Genomic DNA, 27,280 nt, shown 5'->3' with positions numbered 1-27,280 from the left:
AAAAAAAAAAAGGTTCCCTTTGCATTCAAAATACTTTAATAACAAGTGCAAAAGTGGCAAAACAATTAATTTAAGTGTCAGCAGTAGAAGTCGACCTATAATGTTTTTTCTCTGGCCAATGCCGATATTTAGAAATCAGGGCAGCCTATGGCCGATACATGATGCTGATTTTTTGGGCCGATTTTCTCTTTTTCTCCTTTATATCAAAAGAGAGTTTGCGTAAATGGTTATTGCAGGGCACAAGATAGTAATAGTAGTAGTAGTAGCCTAATTCATAGTAATAATACATGGCTCAAAACTTAAGCACCTTCTCAAAACAGTTCTGAAGCATGCTTTTTTGTTTATGTTTGCTGACAGACACCAGTGTTTCCCGCAGACTAGCAAATGCAAGTTGATTCTCTGCCAGCAGGAGGCGCTGTTGGAGCGTGATATATAGCTGTTTCCCCGGTAACGACTGTAATCAAATAAGCGCTACTTTATCAGCCATTACAGGAAAGACCAAATGAAAATTGACATCAAAGCTTTTCTGAAGAAAACGGACGGTTCTTTTAAAAGATACATTCATATAAAAACACCCGCGCAGCATTTTATTCAACGAAGTATAAGCCTTTTGGAAAATCTATTTGTAGCGGTCAGTTTTGATATTGTGACAAGCCGCCACAAATAAATGTATACACTGGGCACTGCTATAAGACAAATTGCCATAATATAAGTGATAGCAAAACAAAACAAAAAAATAAAAATATTAGCGGTGAAATGTCGCCGATTACGTCAAACGTCATACGCTCACTGGATGTCATGATGACAACAAATGTCATGAAGGAAAAGTTTCAATATCTCGCCTGCAATTTCGGACCTTCTCCAAAAAGACATAAAAAAATAAGAATAAATAAACAAATGATTTACAAGTTTAACGTGCGTTTATCAAAGTAGGAAATATAATTAGTGTTCTTGAAATATAAAATAGAAGCGGGTCCGGATTGAATTCCCTCCGGGTCCGGATCCAGACCGGAGTCCGGACTTTGAGAAGCACTGTTTTATAGCAACAGTTTGGACAGGACCCTTTTCTATTCTAACATGACAGTGTCTCTGTGTATAAGACACGGTTCAGAAAGACATGATTGATTGAGTCAGTGTGGAAGAACTTGACTGGTCTGCAGAAAGACAAGTCCTGATCCCAGCTGAACTCCTCTGGTGTGACTTTATATGCAGACCTTGAGCCAAAAACTCATCTGTGTGTGTGTGTGTGTGTGTGTGTGTGTGAGTGAGAGAGAGTGTGTGTGTGTGTGTGTGTAATATATATATATATATAGGTAAAGTGAACAGAATGATGCTGTTGCGATGTTTTCCTGATCAGCCACTAGAGAGCACTAAAGGAGCGAGAGTTTGATCGGTCAGCAATGATGCTCCTGACAGCATTCATCAACAGCAGCAGGTTCACTCACATCTCGTCTGAATTCAGTCTCACTCCAGCTCAAGCCTGCATTACAAATCATGCAGAATATTAATGCTCATTCAAATGGAGTGACAATGTCAGGGTTTGCTCACTGTGGCTGAGAACTCATTCAGTCCCACTCTAGAGAGTCATCTGTCTGCAGAGAGCTGAGGAGGAAGACCAGGGACTGATGACAGTGTGCTGCTCAGAGAGGCATCTGGACCTGAGCTCTTCCTCAAGCACCACAATACACACAATCTCACACTTTACTGCCAGTTTCCATGGAGATGCGTTCACTGCTATGTGTAAAGCAGCCTGTGAGGCTGGAGCATCTCAGCGAAAAAGACAAATCACTTCATTTAGGATCAACACAATGCTCTTACAGAAACATGACATTAGGCTTAATAATTAATGCAGCACTTATCGTTAGAGGGAAACGGGATGCCAGAATATACGCAGTTTAGCAGAGAACACGAAATCTGCTTGAGTACAGAGTGTAAGCAATCGAAAGCATCTTCATATTCTAACAAAACATCCTATGTTTACAGTCTAGTGCTAATTTTATTAAAGCAGATGGGTTTATGCCAGCTGATATTATCGCCTTTTAAATCGGCTTTCTTCTTGTTTTGTGCATCACAGCTTTCAAACCAAATGCATTTGCTTGAAAAAAAAAAATATATATATATATATTTTCACAAATTCAGTTCATAAACAAGAGCTGTAATGTAACTAAATATATTTTTACATGTTAAATACAGTTTTTTACAATATCTATGACAATTATTTTTAATTTCCTTGCCCCTTACTCCCCTTTCCTCAAGCCCACTGAGGCGTTTTCTGAGCCTGGAGATCCAGGATGCAATGGATGCTGCATGCTAAGACATCACAGCTGAACAATACCAGGAAGGATAAGGCATACCCAAAGATTCTTCCCAAGATGCCTTGCCAGAGAAGATGTCAGGTGTGAACATGTGGCCAAACGCAGATTAGATTACACTTATTTATTTATTTTTAATTCTTCTGTGGGTTTTTCTGTTTGTATTTTCACATAATAAATGACTTAATAAATATGACATTTTTTGTCTTGCATTCTTGTTTTCGTTCTTGTTTTTTTAATGTCCTGTTGCAAATAAAGCCTTTACTGCAGCAATTCTGTCTCTGTCTCTTCCCCCCCCATAAAGCGTTCATTCTGTAAAGCTGCTCTGAGATGGGTCATTCAATTTTTGCATTGAATTTCTGCAGCAAAATAAACAAAATATATGCATTTACTAAACCCAAAAAGAAACTGTAGTGTAAAACACAATCTGTGATCAATGCAATATACTGTCTATTGTATAAGGTCAGTCCTGACACTTAAAATAATGCCGTTTCTGTAATTCCATTTGATGTTGTGCTATGATTGACCAAATGTTCCTCTTGGAAGAGGATCTGTGTTAGTGTTTTGGAATAATAATTAGATTTTGAGACATGTTTGCAGTGTTTAGGTAGATGTATTACTGTAATTTGAAACTTAGTGTTGGAGTTGCAATGTGTGATTTTGAGCATGAAATGAACTGTTTTGTCAATTGTGTGTTGTAGGTGTGTTGGTGCGTTAAGAGTTTAGGAAAATTGTTAGAAGTATTGAAAAACAATGTTATAGCGATCGTAAAAAAACTGTAATTCAGAGGTATAAAAGGTAGTAATGTGCAGTAAAACAGTTTGCACTACAAACCACTGTGTTCACAAAGATAATGCATTACAATAATATGGTAAGACAGACCCATAAAATTTACAAATGACTGTGACTGCTCTTACGAGAAAAATAATGTGTCTGCTAAAATACCAGCCTTGTTTGGTGCATGAGGTTTAAGAGATAAAATATTAAAATTTACTATGCAGTTTGACATTTTGAATTTAAAATATAAAACAAGAATTGCTGGGATCAAACATTGGAAAAACTATAAATTGCAAATGAGCTCTTACGCAATTGTCTTATTGTCTCTTATGCAAATATAGCTTCAGCAGCAGCTCATCTGGTTTATCTTGATAATGAGCGGAAGCTTCTAAAACGCTTAAAGAAATATAAGTGCTTCCAAACCCGTTCTTATGCAAGAGATCATATCTAAGCCTCATAAATATATGATATGAAAAATGCATGTGGTAACTTTTCCATGTTTTGATCACAGTCTAGTCATGTGTGCATGAATGTTCAGCATCTTCTCTGCATCGCAGTTGAAGCTAATCAGAAGTCTTTGTGTTTTAATATGTTTGAGCACCACGTGATGTTGTGCTGTTTTCTCTTTGCCATGAAAAATGGAGGTCAGAAGGAGCTTAGCATGTCAGCACTGACTCACACCTCCAGCACTAACACTACAGTCGTGACTTTAGAAATCAGCCACGAGCCTCGCAGCATCACCATCACACACAGCACGTCACCTCTTGCTGTTCTCCAACACTGCAGCACAAACAGCTCATTCACATTCATCTCACTAATTACACAAGACACAATGCAATTATGCTCATATTCGTTATCGTTTTTCCTGTTTGCCATCAGCGTGATGAATTCAAATCCTCATCTAATTTAGCCTGAGAAACTCGTGACATCTGATGAGTCAACATCGATTTAACCCTTTCTCGCCCTCAGAGTTCATCCTTCAACATGCTTTTGTGTTTACAGCAGTGCACAATCAGCCGCTGCGGTGCCAGGATGTTGTAGCTTGTTGCCATGGTGTTGATATGCAGTTGCTAGGTTGCTCTGAGTGTTATGTATAGTGGCATCTGGTCGTCATAAAAGCATCGGTATCTTAAGTTTAAAATTCACGCTAAGTGTGAATAGTCACCACTAATAAAACCTGTCCACAAAATAAGAGTTATAGCACATGAGCATCCCATAATAATATTTATACAAAGATATCAGAGTAGATTTATGTTCTCAATAAACGCAGATTTGAAGGGGCATTTTATCATCTGAAGCCTAGTGAATGTTTTCAGATGTTTGAAAGTATGAAAAAGAGTTTTTACCAACAGGGGAAATTCATGTAGGTATAGCTGTAATATATTCTTTCAGTGTTGCTGGAAATCTCCTACTCCTGAGACAATTCAAAGGAAAGTGCAGTCACTAGGGTGTTCTGGGTGTTTTTTTTACCATGTTGTTAGGCAGTCGCTAGGGTGTTCTGGGTGTTTTTTTTACCATGTTGTTAGGCAGTCGCTAGGGTGTCCTGGGTGTTTTTTTTTACCATGTTGTTAGGCAGTCGCTAGGGTGTTCTGGGTGTTTTTTTTTACCATGTTGTTAGGCAGTCGCTAGGGTGTTCTGGGTGTTTTTTTTTTTACCATGTTGTTAGGCAGTCACTAGGGTGTTCTGTTTGTTTTTTTTACCATGTTGTTAGGCAGTCGCTAGGGTGTTCTGTTTTTTTTTTACCATGTTGTTAGGCAGTCGCTAGGGTGTCCTGGGTGTTTTTTTTTTACCATGTTGTTAGGCAGTCGCTAGGGTGTTCTGGGTTTTTTTTACCATGTTGTTAGGCAGTCGCTAGGGTGTCCTGGGTGTTTTTTTTTACCATGTTGTTAGGCAGTCGCTAGGGTGTTCTGGGTGTTTTTTTTTACCATGTTGTTAGGCAGTCGCTAGGGTGTTCTGGGTGTTTTTTTTTACCATGTTGTTAGGCAGTCACTAGGGTGTTCTGTTTGTTTTTTTTACCATGTTGTTAGGCAGTCACTAGGGTGTTCTGTTTGTTTTTTTTACCATGTTGTTAGGCAGTCGCTAGGGTGTTCTGGTTTTTTTTTACCATGTTGTTAGGCAGTCACTAGGGTGTTCTGGGTTTTTTTTTTTACCATGTTGTTAGGCAGTCACTAGGGTGTTCTGTTTGTTTTTTCTACCATGTTGTTAGGCAGTCACTAGGGTGTTCTGTTTGTTTTTTTTACCATGTTGTTAGGCAGTCGCTAGGGTGTTCTGGTTTTTTTTTACCATGTTGTTAGGCAGTCACTAGGGTGTTCTGGGTTTTTTTTTTTACCATGTTGTTAGGCAGTCACTAGGGTGTTCTGGGTTTTTTTTTTTTACCATGTTGTTAGGCAGTCACTAGGGTGTTCTGTTTGTTTTTTTTACCATGTTGTTAGGCAGTCGCTAGGGTGTTCTGGGTTTTTTTTACCATGTTGTTAGGCAGTCGCTAGGGTGTTCTGTTTGTTTTTTTTACCATGTTGTTAGGCAGTCGCTAGGGTGTTCTGGTTTTTTTTACCATGTTGTTAGGCAGTCGCTAGGGTGTTCTGGGTTTTTTTTACCATGTTGTTAGGCAGTCGCTATCACGAATCCTGGCCATGCACTTCCACTCATTCACCACCTGAGGTCACTCATTCACCACACTGACTCTTACTGCACATTACGGTCACTAATCTCTGTCGAACTGCATTTCCCATCAGCCACTGCCATGACACAGCTGTTCACATTGATCACGCCCACACACCTGATAACCATTTCACAATCACCATCACCCAATCACAAACTATTTAAGCCTGGGACTTGCTCTTGCTCACTGCCGAGTATTGTTAGCGTTTATCACTCTCATAGCGATAGCTACTCTACGGAGCCCTAGTCGTAGTCTTGCCTAGCCTGTTTACCTGTGTTTTTGATACCTGCCTTTGTTTCCTGGATTTACCCCTTTGCCTTGCCGTTTGGACTGTGTTTGCACCTCGTTTGGATTATTGCTCTCGTTTCTGGATTATCTCTCTGCCTTGCCCCTTTGGATACTGTTCGCCGATTGTCGACCCACGCTTGTTCCACGGATTGCTGCGTCTTGCCCTTGACATACCTGCTTGCCACTGTCTGACCCTGCCTGTTTTCTGACCATGTTTTATAATAAAGCTTTGCATATGGATCCGCACGTCTCACGTCTCGTCAGCCCCGTAACAGTCGCTAGGGTGTTCTGGTTTTTTTTTTTTTACCATGTTGTTAGGCAGTCACTAGGGTGTTCTGGGTTTTTTTTTTACCATGTTGTTAGGCAGTCACTAGAGTGTTCTGTTTTTTTTTTTACCATGTCATTAGGCAGTCTTTAGGGTGTTCCGGGTGTTTTTTTTTACCATGTTGTTAGGCAGTCGCTAGAGTGTTCCGGGTGTGTTTTTACCATGTTGTTAGGGTGTTCTGGGTTTTTTTTTTTTTACCATGTCGTTGCGCAGTCGCTAGGGGTGTTTTTTACCATGTTGTTAGGCAGTCGCTAGGGTGTTCTGGTTGTTTTTTTTACCATGTCATTAGGCAATCTCTTGGGTGTTCCGGGTGTGTTTTTACCATGTCGTTAGGCAATCTCTAGAGTGTTTCCGGGTGTGTTTTTACCATGTTGTTAGGCAGTCGCTAGGGTGTTCTGGGTGTTTTCTTTATCATGTCGTTAGGCAGTCGCTAGGGTGTTCGTTTTTTTTTTTTTTTTTACCATGTCATTAGGCAATCACTTGGGTGTTCCGGGTTTTTTTTTCACCATGTCGTTAGGCAATCGCTAGAGTGTTCCGGGTGTGTTTTTACAATGTTGTTAGGCAGTCACTAGGGTGTTTGTTTGTTTTTCTTTTACCATGTCGTTAGGCTGCTGCTAGGGTGTTTTTTTTACCATGCCGTTAGGCAGTCACTAGGGTGTTTTGGGTGTTTTTTTATTTACCATGTTGTTAGGCAGTCGCTAGGGTGTTATGTTTTTTTTTTTACCATGTTGTTAGGCAGTCACTAGGGTGTTCCGGGTGTTTTTTACCATGTTGTTAGGCAGTCACTAGGGTGTTCCGGGTGTTTTTTTACCATGTCATTAGGCAGTCTTTAGGGTGTTCCGGGTTTTTTTTTTACCGTGTTGTTAGGCAATCACTAAAGTGATCCGGGTGTGTTTTTTACCATGTTGTTAAGCAGTTGTTAGGGTGCTCTTGGTGTTTTTATTTACCATGACGTTAGGCAGTCGCAAGGGTGTTCTGGGTGTTTTTTTTTACCATGTCGTTAGGCAGTCGCTAGGGTGTTGTTTTTTTACCATGTCGTTAGGCCATCGCTAGGGTGTTCTGGGTGTTTTTTTACCATGTCATTAGGCAGTCGTTAGGGTGTTCCGGGTTTTATTTTTTTACAATGTTGTTAGGCAATCGCTAGAGTGTTCCGGGTGTGTTTTTTACCATGTTGTTAAGCAGTTGTTAGGGTGTTCTGGGTGTTTTTTTTTACCTTGTCGTTAGGCAGTCACAAGGGTGTTCCGGGTGTTGTTTTTTACAATGTCATTAGGCAGTCGCTAGGGAGTTCCGGGTGTTGTTTTTTACCATGTCTTTAGGCAGTCGCAAGGGTTTTCTGGATGTTTTTTTTTTTTTACCACGTCGTTAGACAGTCGCTAGGGTTTTCGGGATGTTTTTCTTTGACCATATTGTTTGGTAGTCGCTAAGGTGTTCCAGGTGTTTGTTTTTTCTACCATGTTATTAAGCAGTTGTCAGGGTGTTTTTGGGTTTTTCCTGCATGGTGAATTGACCCTTTGCAAAGATCCGGCCCCCTTAGTACACAGCATTTTTCAAGTTTTAAGTCCACCAAAGTTAATCTTCTCTCCTGTTTGATTTGTTTGGCGGACAAACGGCAGATTAAGTGCTATGATTGGTCAGATCACCTGTCAGTCAAGCTCCCTGCGAAGTGTCAATTCTGAGGCGGCTGCATCTGTGTGAATTTTTGTGCCACCTCTGACTGTCGACAACAGCAGCTCTAGGTTCCAAAACATACCCTCATTTTCCCAGAGGCACATGTGTGGTGGACAGTGGGCTTGAGAGAGCCGTGGACGGCGACGGGCTTGACTTTGGAGCCGCGGTTCAGGGCTGAGGACGATGGTGGAGCTTTGGAGGATATGGGGGTGTTTGGGGCTGGGCAGGTGGTCCGGACAGTTGGTGCAGTATGTGGGGGTTCCTGGTGTGGGGTGAGCTGGCGAGACGCGGTGTGCCTCAGAGGGGCCTGGGCTGCGAGACTGAAACCCTTCCTTTATTTCTTCTACTTCATAATTTGATCCGTTTAAATAAAGAACAAGATTAATCTTAGTGCTGCGTTCGACACTATAGACCAGTGCTTCTCAAAGTCCGGACTCCGGTCCGGATCCGGACCTGGAGGGAATTCAATCCGGACCCGCTTCTATTTCATATTTCAAGAACAATAATTATATTTCCTACTTTGATAAACGCACGTTAAACTTGTAAATCATTTGTTTATTTATTCTTATTTTTTTATGTCTTTTTGGAGACGGTCCGAAATTGCAGGCGAGATATTGAAACTTTTCCTTCATGACATTTGTTGTCATCATGACATCCAGTGAGCGTATGACGTTTGACGTAATCGGGCGACATTTCACCGCTAATATTTTTATTTTTTTGTTTTGTTTTGCTATCACTTATATTATGGCAATTTGTCTTATAGCAGTGCCCAGTGTATACATTTATTTGTGGCGGCTTGTCACAATATCAAAACTGACCGCTACAAATAGATTTTCCAAAAGGCTTATACTTTGTTGAATAAAATGCTGCGCGGGTGTTTTTATATGAATGTATCTTTTAAAAGAACCGTCCGTTTTCTTCAGAAAAGCTTTGATGTCAATTTTCATTTGGTCTTTCCTGTAATGGCTGATAAAGTAGTGCTTATTTGATTACAGTCGTTACCGGGGAAACAGCTATATATCACGCTCCAACAGCGCCTCCTGCTGGCAGAGAATCAACTTGCATTTGCTAGTCTGCGGGAAACACTGGTGTCTGTCAGCAAACATAAACAAAAAAGCATGCTTCAGAACTGTTTTGAGAAGGTGCTTAAGTTTTGAGCCATGTATTATTACTATGAATTAGGCTACTACTACTACTATTACTATCTTGTGCCCTGCAATAACCATTTACGCAAACTCTCTTTTGATATAAAGGGGAAAAAAAGAGAAAATCGGCCCAAAAAATCAGCATCATGTATCGGCCATAGGCTGCCCTGATTTCTAAATATCGGCATTGGCCAGAGAAAAAACATTATAGGTCGACTTCTACTGCTGACACTTAAATTAATTGTTTTGCCACTTTTGCACTTGTTATTAAAGTATTTTGAAAGCAAAGGGAACCTTTTTTTTTTTTTAATTAGTGTTTGTTATATGTTATGTTTATTAAAAACACGTTTTGTAATAACCAATTGTTCCGGACCTTTGACACTGATGAAAATTCAGATTTGGACCTTTGAATGTAGACTTTGAGAACCCCTGCTATAGACCATGACATACTCATAGATCGATTACAAAACTATACTGGTATTCAAGGGCAGGCTTTAAGATGGTTTAGATCCTACCTGTCAGATCGCTACCACTTTGTTCATTTAAATGGGGAGTCATCTCAATTATCACCAGTAAAGTATGGAGTACCACAAGGATCTGTCCTAGGTCCTCTGCTATTTTCAATATACATGTTGCCCCTAGAAAATACGGGATTAGTTTTCATTGTTATGCTGATGATACTCAACTATATATATCTCAACAAGACCAGATGAAACGTCTAAACTACCCAAGCTAATAGATTGTGTAAAAAATGTAAAAGATTGGATGACTAATAATTTCCTCCTATTAAATTCAGATAAGACAGAGATATTACTTATTGGACCAAAAAAACAGTACACAGAATCTCTTGGATTACAATTTGCAACTAGACGGATGCACTGTTACGTCCTCTAAAGTAAAAAATCTGGGTGTTATATTAGACAGCAACTTGTCCTTTGAAAATGATATTTCCCATGTTACAAAAATAGCATTCTTCCATCTTAGAAACATTGCCAAGCTTCGAAACATGCTACCTGTTTCTGATGCAGTAAAGCTAGTTCATGCATTCATGACCTCTAGACTGGACTATTGTAATGCACTGCTAGCTGGTTGTCCTGCATCTTCAATAAACAAGCTACTGATAGTCCAAAATGCAGCGGCTAGAGTTCTTACCAGGTCAAGAAAATATGATCATATTACCCCAATTTTACAGTCTCTGCACTGGCTACCTATTCAGTTCCGTATCATTTACAAAATATTATTACTTGCCTATAAGGCCCTAAATGGTTTAGCTCCTGCCTAACTTGTCTTCTACCACGCTACAATCCAACCCGCTCCCTAAGGTCACAAAACTCTGGACTTTTGGTAGTAGCTAGGATAGCAAAGTCCACAAAAGGAGGTGGAGCTTTTTTACATTTGGCTCCCAAACTCTGGAATAGCCTAACGTTCGGGGTTCAGACACACTCTGTTTAAATCTAGATTAAAGACACATCTCTTTAGCCAAGCATTTACATAATGCATCTTATAATCTTGTACTGCAGTTATATCTGATCAAATGTACATTATTATTCTTTAGCTTGGGTTGAACAAATAATTTTTGCTTAGATGGAAAAGCAGCTACGCTAATTATGTCTCTATTTGTTTCTCTGTTTCTGCAGGATTAACATCCCGTGGTAATTAGGAATTACAGAAGCTTCAGTCTGGATCCAACCCTTAAATGATCTGAGATGACCGAACACCTGAGAAAAGATGATGCCAACCCCTCAGAGGACCTCAGAGGATGCCAATGCTCAGACAACATACAGAATTACCTAATTTTGCCATAAATTATATATATTAAGGTTCTGCAATTTATAAATATATTGTGGAAACTTAATTTCCTGTAGAGCTGCTTTGCAACGATTTGTATCATAAAAAGTGCTATACAAATAAACTTGAACTGAACTGAATTAATTAACTCAAACAGCAAGTTTGCAGCGGATCGTCTCGCCATCCAGCCCCAGCTGAAAGCACGCACCCAGAGCGGCGTCAGGCCAGCTCAGCTGGTTACCAAGCTCGAGGAAATCCTCCACATACCGTTCCAACCTCCGACCAGCCTGTCGCAAACCCCACAGCTTGTCCTCAGCCGCAGACATCCTTCTGTTAAATGGTCCTGTCTTCTATAATGGAACGTATGTTCAGAATACCCCAGACACGATAATTCAAGGTAATGGATTTAATAACAAAGTGTAAGGAGCAAGACAACGTTTCAAAACAATATTACATTAAGACAGGACAAAGAAACTCTAGAAAGTGAAGGCTTATAAAGACAGACAAACTAAGGAGCAAACGAGATGATTACTAAACACAGGTGAACTGAATGATAACAGGAATAGAACCAAATAAGTACAAACAGGAAACTCAACAGGAACCTAAACACTTATATAGCATGATGCTAATTTTATCTCTAATGCATCTGTTACCCTAACACAATTATATTTTATAATGTAAGAAAATGTTTTGTTTTCTATAAAGACTCTTTATAATAAATGGATAAATGTGTATTGGGATCAAAGCAATGTGGGTCAGGAAGCACTGGACTACGAAGAGGTTTTATAAAATGAAAAATGGGAAGCCGAAAAGTTCTGCCTCTGGTTGTGCACTGTGTATGGCTTTAATGCAGTGTTTAACAACCTTATGTTGATGTTCAATTGCACTGCAAAAGGGCCTCTTTTAGCTGTTATGTTGTTTTTAATTCATGTTCAGCAGGTTAGCTATTTGAAGAATATGCTTGATGATTATAATTTTCTTTGACCATCTAATAAAATGACATTGCTGGTAAAGAGCGTTTGCTTCAGCCAGTTGAAGGCACGGTGCGGTATGTGTGCACATGATCAGGATGGTACCACCTGCACCTCACTGGTTATGGTGTGTTCGGTGTGGTTTTTACACCATATCTACACCAGACACAACCGTTATCACTCAAGTTGAATCACGCTGCAACAAGGCTGTCTGTACTGAATATGACAAAGCCACCGCTGCAAATCATTTGTCCTTTGTGTCAGTGTCTGTGTAGGTGTTGTTTGGTGGTTGCTGGGTGTTCTGGGTATGAACAAGAATAATAGCAATGCTAGCTTTAGTAAACACTATCACTGCAGTTCAGTGTCCATCGATGTTTCCCCAGCTACAACTTCTTCATTATATACCCATGCATATTCCCTTGCCGTTATGTTTCTGTATTTATAATTTCACATTTAAAACATTTGTTTTAATCAATTTCTTCAAACGCAATTTCTTTATAAATGCATTTATATTGTCTCTGCGCTGCAATAAAAATCTTGTATGTGTACTGCTTCAGATGCAGCTTTTGCTGTGGTGCTCATTATTATTGTGGGACACTATTGTGTGTTTTGGTGTAAACTCGTTACCATTGAACCCTTGAGCAGATCTCATTACCTCATGTTGCTCCAGCTGGACTGAATCACTAATAATGGCATTTCTTTTGCCCAGTTATGAAAAAAATGCCACTATTGATCATGATCACTATTCCTCAGCCTCCATTTTGTTTGTATTTTCTGCATTAATGGCCCAACATGGACTTGGCATATCGAGCTCCTGTATTCAGGAGAGCGTCACCGACTAAACGATGGCAGAGGATCAATGTTCAGAGACGCTCACAGACCCCCAGAGAGCCGAGCTGACTCATGTCTCCACCATCTGCAGACCTATTCCTCCATCTCTCTGCCTCCCTCCAGCCCCAGCGCTGCCAGACCGGGGTCTGCGGGTCAATCCGAGGAGCAGAGGAGAGGCTCACAGGCAGGGGGAATAACTGTAGGACCTCCCCTCCTGCCATGCATATTCATTGGAAACCCCGTTCAGCAGCTGCAGTACAACGTAGTAGGGCCGCGTAAGCAATGATGTAGGAGTTCGTGAGGGACTAGGGGGAGGGGAGAGTGTGAGAGGAGCGCTAGCGAGGGAGGGAGGGAGACACAGGCAGAGTGTGAGCATTTCTTCCTGGCATTCAAGCTGTCAGTGGAGGAAGACGGAGAAATTCAACAGCAATATCAACCCCACGCTCTTGAGAAGCAGCACAAGAGTTACAAATCCCCGGCGTCCCTCACCTTTGCCCAGAGCTTAACCTTCACTAGCCATGAACTTCCTACGCCGTCGCCTCTCTGACAGCAGCTTCATCGCCAACCTGCCCAATGGCTACATGTCGGATCTCCAGAGGCCTGACCCACCTCCACCGCCTCCACCCACTGCTGCCACCAAAGCCCCTGCTGGAGCGACTCCTGCCCCATCGGCCCCTCCGGCAGACAAGTCCCCCACCGCTTCTCCGGCCCCCGAGCGACGGCCGCAGCCCGCCCAATCCACCGGCTCGGGGTTCTTCAGCTCCATCACCAACGCGGTGAAGCAGACCGCCACTTCTGCGGGACTGGTGGAGCAAAGTCCTGCGGCGGTGTCACGGAAGTTCAAGCTCCTGCTGGTCATCGACGAGCCCCAACACGAATGGTGAGTTTCCTTGCTTTGACCTGGACTTGTTGATTGATGCATTTGAATTGTGCACCATTAGAAATCGAACCAGCTTTGTGCAAAGCTTTGATAAGTTTGCACCTTGTTTTAGAGGTACACTCTCAGTCTCAGGTTTCTCCCTCAATCAGAAATTGATTGGTACCTTGGACAGCATCACCAGTCTTTTTTATGCGCCTCTTTAGCAGCAAAGAGGCTTGATTTACAACAGCGTTTGTCACGACGCAAATAAAGCAGATTGAGCACTAGAGCTGCTTTCTACATCACAGAGACTGTCTTGATGTTTTCTGGTTGTAAATAGAGAGAAAGCAAAGCACAGTGGATGGAAATTTTCCCAGCGTGAGTTGTGAGCTGTGATTGAGATGCATCACTGCTAAATGTGATGAACGTGATGATACTATCACTGATGATGAAAGGTCAGACTGCTTCAAATATGAATGATCTGCAATTTTTCCATCTATTGCAGTATTGACTAATCCTAATTGGCGATTATGAAACGCCCGCTGGTCACGGTTGCTATGCTCCACACAGTGCTGCAATTGATTGGCTCGCAAAAGCCTTGTCCAAATGCACCTGATGAATGTTCAGGGTGCATTACATTAATGAGCTTAGGTCTGTAATTCACATGCTCCAGAAGACCAGCAGAGATAATTATTCACAAGCTTTGCATAATAAAAAAAACAGAGACACGCTCAGAGTAGAGGAATCACACCTTAGTTCCAAGCATGAATATTTCAGTGGCGTTCCTCCCAGGGAGTCAGCATGCGATCTCTCTAAGAAAGCAACGCCAGCTGGGTTTTCTGTGGATACTATTGATTTTTCCTGTACTGGAGAAGCCCATAAGGCTTGACAGGACTTAAGAAGCTGATGCTTTTCCTGTAATAAAAGCCAGCCTAATGCATACACTTGTATTTCATTTTGCAAGACTTTCATGATAATTTGGTTTATTTAGCATGCTGGAAGGATGCAGCACATCGCATCTTCAGGCCACACGCTGAGCAGTAACCAGTAGAAGTGCAGCTTGAGACGTGTGCCAGGAGATGTGCTGCGAATCTCCAATATGTCGTGCTGAATAATGACACAGACATTATCCTTAGTCACTCCCTTGCCACTGCGCTTCTGCCAGCAATATGTTTGTGTTCATATTTCATAATGATAACTTATCCCTGCACATTTCATACGATTATCCACATTTAAGTATGACGGTCAGTCCCGGCTCTAAGTGCGAAAGGTTAATTATTTGTGGTCTGGATAGCATCTTCTGTGTAGTGGATGACACAAACAAGAAGCTTACATAACCACCGGCTTCCATCTTCTGTGTGATCTGCCATGTCCACTCCTCAAAGAAAACAACCTCCGCGTTATTGCCCACTAGACAGAGTGCTTTTCTATTCGCGCTTTACTATTTCTCTGGTTTTCCTAAATTGCTCTTTTAAAAAAATCCTACTTTATTTAGGAGAAACCTTTTGCTTTTGCAAAATACTAGTTTTCTGAACCCCCTCCAAGCCTAGAAGGAAGGGAGAAATCCCTGTGGGATGTGTGAATACGGGATCTCAGTTCTGCCCTTGAGTCTCCTCTATGTAGATCCAGAGAGAGCAGTATAAGGGCAGTCATGTGTTGAAGGAATGAAAAGGGACATGGTGAATCAGCACAGTGAGCCCGAGGCTTGCATCTGTGCGCTGTGTGAGGTTGCAGAGTGTGTGAGGACGCTATTATAGCTGGGAAAGCAAAATGTCGAAACGCAGATAGATATTTTTCATCTTGCAGTAATGTTTATACATGTACATGCTTGATAATATTCCATTTGTGTATTTTGTTAAGGGGCACCTGTTATACTTTTTTTTTTTTTTTTTAATTTCCTTTGAGTAGCTGTTTGTGCAAATAAGCGATCTGTAAAGTTATAAAGTCGCTGCCAAAGGGAGTTCATTTCTCCAACAGAAATGCCTGAAATGCATTGTTTGTAACCATGACATTATTTCTGTAGCATAGCTATATCACCATGCATAATGGCACCATACACTATTACATAACGCCCATTTTCTGGCTTTGTGCAGCCCTCAAACAACAGCTGGTTTAGTGATTTTACTGGTTTTTTTTTGTTTGTTTTTTTAGCTGTGAGGGCAGTAAAACACTGTATGGACAACTAACACTAACGCGGTAGTGACTGTAGATACCGTAACACTGTTTACAGCTGCTCATGAAGCTCCTCGCCGTAGCATTTCTGGCTTGAGCTCAAGCGGTTGACCAGTCACAAGAGTCTGGGACGACTGAACAATCAGAGCAGAATGAGTTTTCAGAAAGGCAGTATTTAAATTTAAGCACTATATGGGATGGGATTATAGCACATATAGCATTACAGCACAAATGTGAGTGTGGCATTGTTATGCAATGGTTCAATAAAATAATTAACTCTTTCCCTGCCAGTGTTTCTATTTAAGTATCAGAGAATTGTCGCTGGAACGGAGCAATGACTGCTGCTTATATATGGTCTTAGCGATGATTGACAGGACTGGATGATTAGGCTGAAGCTAAATATTTGAACAAAAAGTTGAGAAAATGGCATTTTTGTCTCTTTTTTTTTGTTAGTTTTGATTTATTTGGTGTTTAATGTTTGATGATCACGCTATTTTACATTGGCGTATGTATGCAATCACTTGTTTCTGCTTCATCTTCACCGATTTCTGCTTCATCTTCAGATTTCAGACGATCTGTAATAGCGCCTCCTGCTGTATAATTAAAATGGTTCATGTTAATAGCCAAATTCCCCAACACATCTTGGCATACTTATGTGACATTGATCACATTTAGAATAAGACAAATAAATTATAATGCAACCAAGGCCAAATTATGAGAAACAGAAACAGTTAATTAACTGAGGGTATGCAGTCTGTACCGGAAACAGAATCGATTAGTTGTTCACTCTTTTTTCACGTGCTCAGTGACAAACACAAACATTACATATTAACTGTATGTTGTTATTACATGTAAGCATCTTTGCTTTATTAAAGTGATTTTGATATTATGCAAAAGAACAATTCACAAAAGCATAAATTGTAAGAAATAAAAAGCTATAATTTGAGACCAGAATTGCATCATGCAACTGTTAACAAACGTACAATGGGTGTGTTTGTAAGGAAGACTGGAATTATTAACTAATGTCATGTCATGTTCTCGAGCCATATTAAAGAGAACGAATCGTTCATGAGCCACTAATACTCTATATTTCAGTCAAAAACTGGCCATACAGTTAGTTTATCTATTTCATCTATGCCAGCTGCATATGAGTTCTGCGATCACGCACTCCACTTCTGCTCCGGGGTTAACATTTCCTCACTAGTGTGTCTCCGGTTCTGGAATACCGCCTGCTTAGATTTTCGTCTCTGGCCAAGCGCAGGTGTGCTTGTGAGTCTGTGTCCCTCACCACATGGAATATTAACCGTAGTGTAATTTAATCATGTCTTCTGACCTTATTTTGCAGCCTGCAAACTCAATCACCATATGCCTCCCATCCAGCACTGCTCTGCTGAACATCAACAGAGACACAGCACATGCTTTAGCTGCTATACACAGCGCCAAACTCTGCATTAGGCTCATTTAATGCCAACAACATTTAGCTGTTTAGCTTACAGGTATAACATATGGGTTAGTGGCTAATGCATTACTATTTATTAAAGCATAATACTGTATAAAGCTGTAAAAGATTACTGTTAGGTGTGACATATGGGTCAGAAAATTGCTTCTGTAGGGCTTTGAGCTTAGAAACGATTTCTTATGAAAGCAGTGGCATTTATTCTTTTGCATTTAGGTACGACAAATGACAAGTCAAATTATTTCTATAGCACTTTTCACAGTGCATGTTGTTTCAAAGCAGCTTTGCAGAAAATCATGATGTTAATGTTATAATATCTTATTATTTTCATTCTTATACACAATCATGGGACATTTGATGCTTAATAATCAAGCCATTGAACATTTTCTCACAGAGGCTTTGAATTAGTTTTAATTTATTACAAGTAAGCCACTGCCTGTAATTACATTGTAATTAATGTATTAATTTGATTTTAAAAAGTCTGGAACTATATTACCATCTTTAATCGTAATAATGTTTTAACACAGATTAATATGAGATGGCATGATGTAGTTATGTTTTATGGTAATATTTAGAGCCTAATAAAACAGAATCGTATCTCAGTAGCCCACTAGTTAAGTCTCGAGGGAAATTTCTGCGGCGTTTCTTAATAAAACAAACATATCTTTCATCATTTGTCATTTGCTTGTTTAGCTTAATGAGGCTGTTGATTTTCATCGATGTCTCACACATCTGCTCAGATTAATAACTGAAGGCTCAAGTGCAGCACTAAATCTGGGCCTTCATTTAGCAACCCAACATTTTTCTGAACGCTAATGAGGGTTGGCTGGACATTTTCATTCTGCAGCTTTGACAGATAGCTGATGAACAATTATTTGAGCAATTATTAGAAACTCAAGCAGACCTTCGTCAGGGTGGAATACAATCAAGAGTCAGAACTGATTAAATAGATCAGAAATAATCACTAGATGACTCTTGGGTGTTTACAAATAAAACATAGATCAACCCATCCCAGGAGGGAAGAGAGAAAAAATATATATATACATAACCCAAGAAAATATAATTACTGTAAGGATATGACAGTGAAAAAGAAAAAGAAAATGATACTATTGGACAAATGCCAATAATGTATGTAAAAATCACCTCCAAACAAACCTAACAATTACAAAAATTTAGAAAAATCAATATCTTCATTAAGACCAGGATATGAGAGAGCATCCAACAAGTTTCTCGTTGTTTTAACCGTCTAAGTCTATCTCCACCTCTGATGTTTAATGACACATGTTCAATTCCAATCACCTTCAAATTACTATCACTACCATGCTTGGCTTGTATAAAATGTTTCCCCATCGGATAGTTCATGTTGCCAGTCCGTATTGCATACCAGTCTATCACATAACCTCCTCTTAGTGAATCCAACATAGAAGCAATTACAAATCATATGTGTGGAGTTATAGTTCATAAAATCAGTGATCTCAAATTTCTTCTTATTTCTTTTGTCCTATTTGAAGCTATTTGTCTGGACCATATTTGTACAATAATTGCAGCTGTCACAACTGAAGCTCCCTTTTGGTCGTTTCAACCATGTTTCCCGTTTTGGAGCTGGAAGAAATCTTCTCACCAATTTGTCCTTTATTGTTGGAGCACGTTTAAAAGTGAAGCCAAGGAGTTCTTTAAAAATTTCTCTTAAAGTCCCATCAACGTAAAATATTCCAATTCCTTTGTATAATCTGTTTAATTTGTGTTGCTTCTTTACAATATCTTGTGACAAAAAACCTTATTATTAGGGCCTTCACGTTTCTGTTTTTTGTTCAACAATTCCTCCCTCCTCAGTGACTGGACTTTCCCATGAGCTTCTTTTAAAGTTGGTAAACTGTATTCTCTTTGTTGATAAGTCATAGTAGTCGATTGCACTTCAAAATCTTCATCTGAGTTACATAACCGTCTCAATCTCTGAAATTGACCATACGGAATATTCTTAATTAACCACGGGGGAGCTCCATGTAAAATGGTGTAGATTTACTATAAACAGAAGTATGAAGATTGCCTTGTGCATCCTTTCTGATGGTTAAGTCCAAAAAGTGAATTTCATTCTTGTCGTATTCCAAATTTAATCTCAAATTTTCATGACTTGAATTGATATAATGGAAATCCAGTAACTCTTTCTCACTGCCTGCAAAAACACAACAACAACAACAAGCAATTATGTCATCTATATAGCGCCCCCACCAAATGATCTTGTTTATAAAAACATTCTTGGTGGAGTACACAAATCTTTCTTCCCATAAACCAAGAAATAAGTTTGCATAATTTGGGGCAAAGCTCGCCCCCATTGCAGTACCTTTTTCTTGTCTATACAGGCAGTCTTCAGACAGAAAAACATTATTTTTAGAGTCCATTCTGTCAAGCGTACAATGAACTCACTAGGAGACATCAAAACGTTTGAGATAATATCTCAGAGATTCCAGACCTTCATCATGAACTATGTTACTGTAAAGAGATTCCACATTCATTGCCAACATAAAGCAATCCCCAATATTGTTAATAGTTGCTATTAAAACTTACGTAGTATCTTGGATATAGGATGGAAATTCCATCACAAAATGTTTGATTAAAAAATCGATGTATTTTGATATCGGTTCAGCAATAGATCCATTCCAACTGATAATTGGTCTTCCTGGTGGGTTAAACAAATCTTTGTGAATCTTAGGTAACATATAGAACACTGTAACACTGGATTGCGGACTACCAGATAATCGTATTCCTTTCTTTGAAATGAGGAATAGGAATAGTAAGACGTATTGTACAATTGTTGCTTTGCTTCCACTATATATTTATCCTTACGCTATACACATACCGCACCTCCTTTATCAGCACCTTTTATTACCACATCATGTCTGGTGGATAACCAGTCCAATGCATCTTTTTGCCTCTTTGTAAGGTTATACTGACGAGTTCCTTTGGTCTGAAAAACTCTTTCTCTTTTTGGTAAACATATTCAGTATGGTATTATTATTAATAGGGCAAAACGTGGACTTTGGCCGAAAAGAACTTAAGATTTCAGAATATTTAACATTAGGATTGACTACTGAACTTGATTTTTGATGATGCCACACTTTCAGATGTAAATTACGGTAAAATCTAAAAAGATCTATCTTAGTTTGGAACCTGCTACCCGAGTAAGTTGGAGCAAAAGAAAGTCCTTTAGACAGCACAGATTTACAATCATCTGAAAGTTTAAGATGGGAAATATTAATCACCGCTGTTGTCTCTTCTGGCTGCGCGTGCTCGGCCTCTGATCATTTGCAGATTCTAACTTAACATCTTCCTCTTTTGGTGTACCTTTGAGTCCTGGAATGGTACTCTAAAAAAACAGTAGGATTATGCACTGCATCAATGAAAAGCGCATTTATTCAGATTTCAGGTTATCTCAATTTCAAATTATGAAATTATGAATTTCAAATTATTAATTACAATTTCCCTTATGACTGGTTTTGTGGTCCAGGGTCACATTTATCATGTTTGACATTCAGGCATTTTTAATTGTGATTTAATCATCTAAACACTGAGCTATGAACAGCACATCATTCACTATCAGCAGGGTACAGTCTGATGACACACTATTGTACCATCAAACATCTGCTGTATTCTGACCTGTTATTACAGAAATGAACACGTCAGCTGGATGATGTATACTTGTTGAAGACCAGTCGTGCCGCTGCATTCTGAATCATTTGTAGAGGTTTGATTGTGTTTGATGGCAGTCCAGCCAGAAGAGCATTGCAGTAGTCCAGTCTAGAAACGACAAGAGACTGGACAAGAAGTTGTGCAGCATGCTTTGTCAGAAAGGGCCTGATCTTTCTGATGTTGTGTAGTGCAAACCTGCAGGATCGAGCAGTCTTTGCAATGTGCTCTTTGAAGGTCAGCCAAGATTTCTGACCGAAGTTGATGGGGTAATCATTGATGAGCCTAACTGAATCGTGAAGTCATGCTGTAGAGTCGGAGTGGCAGGGAGGACAAGAAGCTCATTCTTTGCCAGGTTGAGCTGTAGGTGATGTTCTTTCATCCATGCCGAGATGTCCGCCAGGCAGCCTGAGATCCGTGCAGCAACCGTTGGGTCATCTGGTTGAAAAGAGAGACAGAGCTGTTTGTCATCGGCATAGCAGTGATAGGAGAAGCCATGTGCATGTATGATGGGACCCAGTGATGTAGTGTATGTGGAGAAGAGGAGGGGTCCAAGAACCGATCCCTGAGGAACTCCAGTGACCAATTGATGTGGTTTGGATACCTCCCCTCCCCAGGCCACCCTGAAGGATCTACCGGTGAGATAGGATTCAAACCAGCGAAGTGGAATCCCAGTGATGCCCAGTGATGAGAGGGTAGACAGGAGAATCTGATGATTGACAGTGTCAAAAGCAGCAGAAAGATCCAGCAGAATGAGGACTGATGATTTGGAATTGGCCTTTGCAATTCGCAGGGCTTCAGTGACTGAGAGTAGCGCAATCTCTGTTGAATGGCCACTCCTGAAACCTGACTGTTTAGCATCCAGTTTATTGTACTGTGAAATAAACAGTGAGAGCTGGTTGAAGACAACTAATTCGAGTGTTTTCGCTACGAATGGAAGGAGAGAGACAGGTCTGTAGTTTTCTAAAAGAGAAGTGTTTAATGTAGGTTTTTTGAGCAGTGGGGTTACCCGAGCCTGCTTGAATGCTGTGGGGAAGATGCCTGTGAGGAGAGATGTGTTAATAATGTGTGTGAGTGCCGGTAAGAGTGTGGGAGAGATTGCTTGGAGAAGGTGTGAGGGGATTGGGTCGAGAGGACATGTTGTAGGATGGCTGGAGAGGAGAAGTTTTGATACTTCTGCCTCGGTGAGGGGACAGAAGGAGAAGATGGGAGTTAGAGCAGTGGATGTGGTTGATTGGAGGTCCTGTGGAGGTGAGAACTGGTTACTGATTGTTCTAGTTTTCTCTGTGAAAAAAGTGGCAAAGTCGTCAGCGGTTATCGAAGTGGTGGGAGGTGGAGGAGGGGGACGGAGGAGAGAATTAAATGTTCTGAAGAGATTACGCATGTCAAGTCAAGTCAAGTCAAGTTGAGCTTTATTGTCATTCCGCTACATGTGGGGACATACAGTGGAACGAAATGTCGTGTCTCGCAGGACCACGGTGCTACATAAATACAGACATACAACAATGAAGTAAAAAACACTATAAACCTATACACTACTAACCTACTGACAGATTTAACTATAAGTATACTATATATAAGTATTTACCCTATACAAACTAAAAAAATAGAAGATAAAAAATGTCTGGAGCGCTGTTAATCTTGTTGTGGAAATGTGAGGATTTGGCAGTGTGGACTTCAGTAGAGAAAGATGAAAGCAAAGACTGATACCTACTCAGGTCCGATGGATCGTTTGATTTGCGCCATTTTTTCTCTGCTACTCTGAGTTTGGTCCGATTCTCACGAAGAACATCGGATAACCAGGGGTTAGAAGGGGCAGCCCGTGCTGGCCTGGAGGAGAGAGGACAGATGTCGTCTAGACAAGAGGTTAAGGTAGAGCATAAAGTGTCAGTAGCTGCATTCACATCCAGAGAAGAGAAATGGGTAGGCCAGGGAAGAGAGGAGGATACTACAGAGGAAAGAAGGGAGGGGGAAAGGGAGCGTAGGTTGCGTCTGAAAGTAACCGGTAAGGGAGATGGTGGCACCTGGGTAGCAAAATGTAAAGTAAATGTAATGAAGAAATGGTCAGAGATATGTAGTGGTTGTACCAGAATGTTATCTGTAGTACAATTGCGTGTGTAAATTAAGTCAAGTTGCCTGATTTGTGCGTGCTAGTAGTGGTGAGGCGTTTGATATCAAATGAAGCTAGGAGTGAATGGAAGTCTGTAGCATAAGGCCTGTCTAGGTGAATGTTGAAATCGCCGAAGGCTAAGAGTGGAGTGCCATCCTCCATGAAAGAGGACAGCAGTCCGTCCAGCTCATCTAGGAAGGTGGCTAGAATTTGGCCAGGGGGACGGTAGATTAACAGCTCCTATAAAACTCCAGATTGTGGTAAAGTAATGGCATGAGATTCAAATGAGTTGAGATTGCCTAGGGGAGAGTGGTGTTGAGTATTTCCAATTGTTTGAAATGAGCCAAATTGCCTTGGGGTGTGAGAGAAAGAGAAATTGTGAGAGAGAGCTGTTGGGGTTTCTGAGTCTTCTGTACGAATCCAGGTCTCAGTCAAGCCCAGGATGCTGAGTGTGGATTGTAAGGAAAAAGCAGAAATGAAGTCGGCTTTGTTGACAGCTGACTGGCAATTCCAAAGACCCATAGAGAAAGAAAGAGGTGCAGTGGAAGATGTAGAGATAGGGCGCAGGTTAGCAGGGTTACGTAGCCTTCTGTGTGTGTTTTTAGAGCGAGGTTGAGAGAGAACCGGAATGGTTTGGAAACACATGATAGACGTGGAAGGATAGGGGACAGGAAAGTGTAAGGGAATTTGTGTTTGTGGTTAGTGGATGACATTGCTAGTTACAGATTTTTATTTTTACTTTTTCAAAATGTCAAATGTGACTTATTCAAAACTCTACACATTTCTCATAACCAACTTTCAGCTTGGCACAGGAGCTAATTTCAAAATAAAAAGTCTCAAATCAACTTATTCTTACATAAAACTAGTAAAGAAAATAAAACTACAGTAAAATGACAGTACAATATAATTGCAAAGTTTTCCCTTTTTGTATAAAATATATGCTAATGAAGGATTAACACGTGTAGGTTTTCGGCTACATCTAATCCTTTTGTCTAATCCCATTTCGTTTTGTAGTTTTAGAATAGGCCTATACAAGCAATGTTGTAGAAATGCAGCCCATTGCCGTCTTCTTCAGTTTTGTATTAGGTTTTGAACTTAATTTGAACAGTTTTGAAAAATTGGCTTGCAGGTACATTGAGTTCTGTTTTTTGTCTGAGTTTTGTGTCTGAGTGAGAAAGCAATTCATGTAATTTGACAGAATGCATTTCATACCAAAGCAGTGATAAATGATACACAGTTTAGCCCACATAGATGCTGTAGTGCTCACTATGTGAAGAATAAACGTCAGTGGAGAAAACAGATCCTGCAGCATTTAGAACACGCTCATACAATCACCTGATCTGAGAAATGACGTTCGGACATCTATTAATGTGTCTATAAACATTTGATTCTAGTTGGCTGAATGGAGCTGTTGCTTTATGTTCTTCTGTTTCAGTGAAGTCAGTTAGTTTCAGGTGAAGCTGGAAGTCATTTCATTATCACAGGACGTCTCACTTCTGTCTGTCCTCCTCCCACACACTCCAGGCCCTGTCCCAAATGACACATCTGATGTGCACTTGCAGACTCATGATGGCCACCGCAAGCCTGTAATATCCATGAGGCTGTAGGGTGTCTCATTTGTCATTTTCACTTCCATAAAGTTGCTTACGAGTGCCACCACAGAGGACACTACAGCCTCTCTGTGCACTGAGTGTATATATATATATATATATATATCATATAAAATATTTTAAACATAAATCTTTTCAAAAATATGCAAACAAAAAATAAGAAAATATATACATATTTTAGCAAGTATATATTTTTGGCCATATATACAGTATATATATATATATATATATATATAATTATGATTTTATTCCCTGTATGGGGTAGGCTAGTTTATCTATGTGAATGCATGTGCAAATGTTTTGTATGTGTGTGCAAGTAATATGTTTACTGTGAGTGTTTTAGTGTGTGTTAGTGTGTGCTGATGCACTGACTGTCCTCAAAGGGACCTTTGATGAATGAGCTGCCATTAAAGCTTTGGGCTTCAGTACTGATCACTCCTTTTTGATAAGACAGCCACTAAAACCACGGCTTCTGCTGGGTGCGTCCTCTTTAAAGCCAAATGAACAGACATTAGTCTGAAACTGGCATTATCTGACTGGATTGACACATGAACCGGACAAATATTGCCGAGCAATCTATCTAGTGATGGAATATTGTGCATTAGATATAATATCATAATCCTCTGAAAATGTCAGTGATATGAAATCAGGAATTAATCAACAGGAATCTGTACTTGTGCACAAACATCACAGGAAATAAAAAGCCTTTGTCTATAATTCTGACTAGATTTTGGGCATTTTGAATTTTCATAAAAATCACATTTTTGAACACCTTCTAGACGATTCATCCGATCTTCACTAAAATTGGTGCATATCTTTGTGACTTTATGAATTTATGATGATACACAAGTGTTTTTTTTTAAATGCAGCAATGAATGGCAAGCATGCCCAAGTGGACATGGGACTTTATCTCTCCAATGCGTAGTTCTATTAAAATAAAAGTTGGTAAGTGTCTTCACAAGAATGATCTCAGAGTATCTGCACAGTTTCAGGTCAGGAAATATGAAAAATGGCTGTTTTTGCTAATAACTAAATGATTATATCAAAAACCATATGACTGGTCTCTTGTTGTACAGTACAGCATACCGAGTTAAATAACACCCAATTTTCCCATATATGCTTATAAATTTTGATGCTGACATACTGTATTTCATTAAAATGGTTCACCTTTGAATTGCTTTTAGCCAGCTCACCTGGGGCCTCGTATAAAACTCTCCGTAGATTTCATCCTAAAAGTGTACGTATGGACAAAAGCTTGATTTTGCATACACACAAAGGTTTTCTGATTTATAAAAGCATGCGTACGCCAGAACATGCGCAACAATCCCTTTATAAATCCCAGTCAGGGGAATGATGATTATAATTATGATATTGCGTACGTGCATCTCCACCCCGTCTCCTCCCAGAAATCACCATATATGGAGTTTACAACGCCTAGTTTTGCGATGCATAACCTCATCTGCATATCATTTCCATGCATATTCCCTTCCACGTGACACCATGTTTAACACCGTCAAAGGTACAAGACGTTAAGGAAATATGAGATACGGACTAAATGCCATTTGTGCCACATTCACTTTTATTGCCAAAATCATCCAGTTTTAAAATATATCTAAATATCCATAAAAACAAAACCGTTTAGTTCTCAGATAAATAGCCTATTTTAGAATTGACCTCATTCTTTCCACTGACCAAATAGAATTTCAATTGTTTTAAACAACTCAAATCAAATAAAATGTATGTAGTATTGCTGAAAATGTGAACATCTTTGAACTATTTTTAGTGGAAACAGGTAAGTCATTTATTGCAGTGTAAATACAATTGTCTGACTTGCGTGTCACTGACAAAGTATTTTAAAAAGCAAACAGGCAAATCTTACCGTACCCCCCCCCCCCCCATCCTATCCTTCAAATACAGTGTTATTTTTCATAATGTTGTGGAGATGCCTTCACACGACATGAATGAAAAATGAAAAAAAATAAAACAGTTTAAAATCATTGTTTACTTCATAAAAATAAAACACTAAACAATGAAAGGGATGGCTGTTTTTTATATTGCAGGCAAAATGTAGAAATATTGGCTCTGCATGCAGAATGAACATCACCAAATGTAAAAGAGTTAATGCTTTTGTGTTTATTTGTATATAAATGGATATAATTCTCTTCTCACCAAATTTGGCACACTTGTCAATAGACTTATTTGGTGTATGGCTGAAGCTGCTGATGCTGGGCTTCTCCCCTGTAATTGCTGCTTGCGACTATATTTATGCTAGCTTTTAGTAATTACCTTATTTTCTCATCAAACCATGCATACACTCTGCATTCAGTTTCATAGACATTAATTGGAAAGTCAAGGCCAACATGTGATCAGAATGATAAAACCTGCAATTAGAGCTGGTCCAGTCATGTGTTTGACTCCAGCATTCATTCGTGTCTATGGTTTTCAGTAGGCTGGGGCTGTAGTTCAGCAGCTCTGGCAGACAGCAGTGTTCAGTGAACAGCATCAGGAAAGTCTCCATTAGCATGTGACATTTCATTCCAGCAACTACTGTAGATCAAACTGCCTTTGAACGCGTTCAACCTTGACAGAGAAAATGTTATTAAGAAACCATCGGCAGAGAAGAGT

The 27,280-nt window shown here is 39.9% G+C and overlaps 1 protein-coding gene across 1 annotated transcript in view; it reads left to right on the top strand.

Moving 5' to 3' along the window:
• The first annotated feature begins 13,146 nt into the window (after positions 1–13,146).
• syn2b (synapsin IIb) overlaps positions 13,147–27,280 on the top strand; it is a 121,907-nt gene continuing 107,773 nt past the window's right edge. The window contains exon 1 of the mRNA XM_079395789.1: positions 13,147–13,644. Within this exon, the coding sequence (XP_079251915.1) occupies positions 13,283–13,644 (362 nt within the window). The 5' untranslated portion in view covers positions 13,147–13,282. The remainder of the gene's footprint in view (positions 13,645–27,280) is intronic.

Source organism: Barbus barbus (assembly GCF_936440315.1).
Source record: "Barbus barbus genome assembly, chromosome: 37".
In the NCBI taxonomy this organism is placed as follows: domain Eukaryota; kingdom Metazoa; phylum Chordata; class Actinopteri; order Cypriniformes; family Cyprinidae; genus Barbus; species Barbus barbus.
The sequence above is the reverse complement of the archived record's forward strand: the minus strand, read 5'-3'. Positions and strand labels throughout refer to the sequence as shown.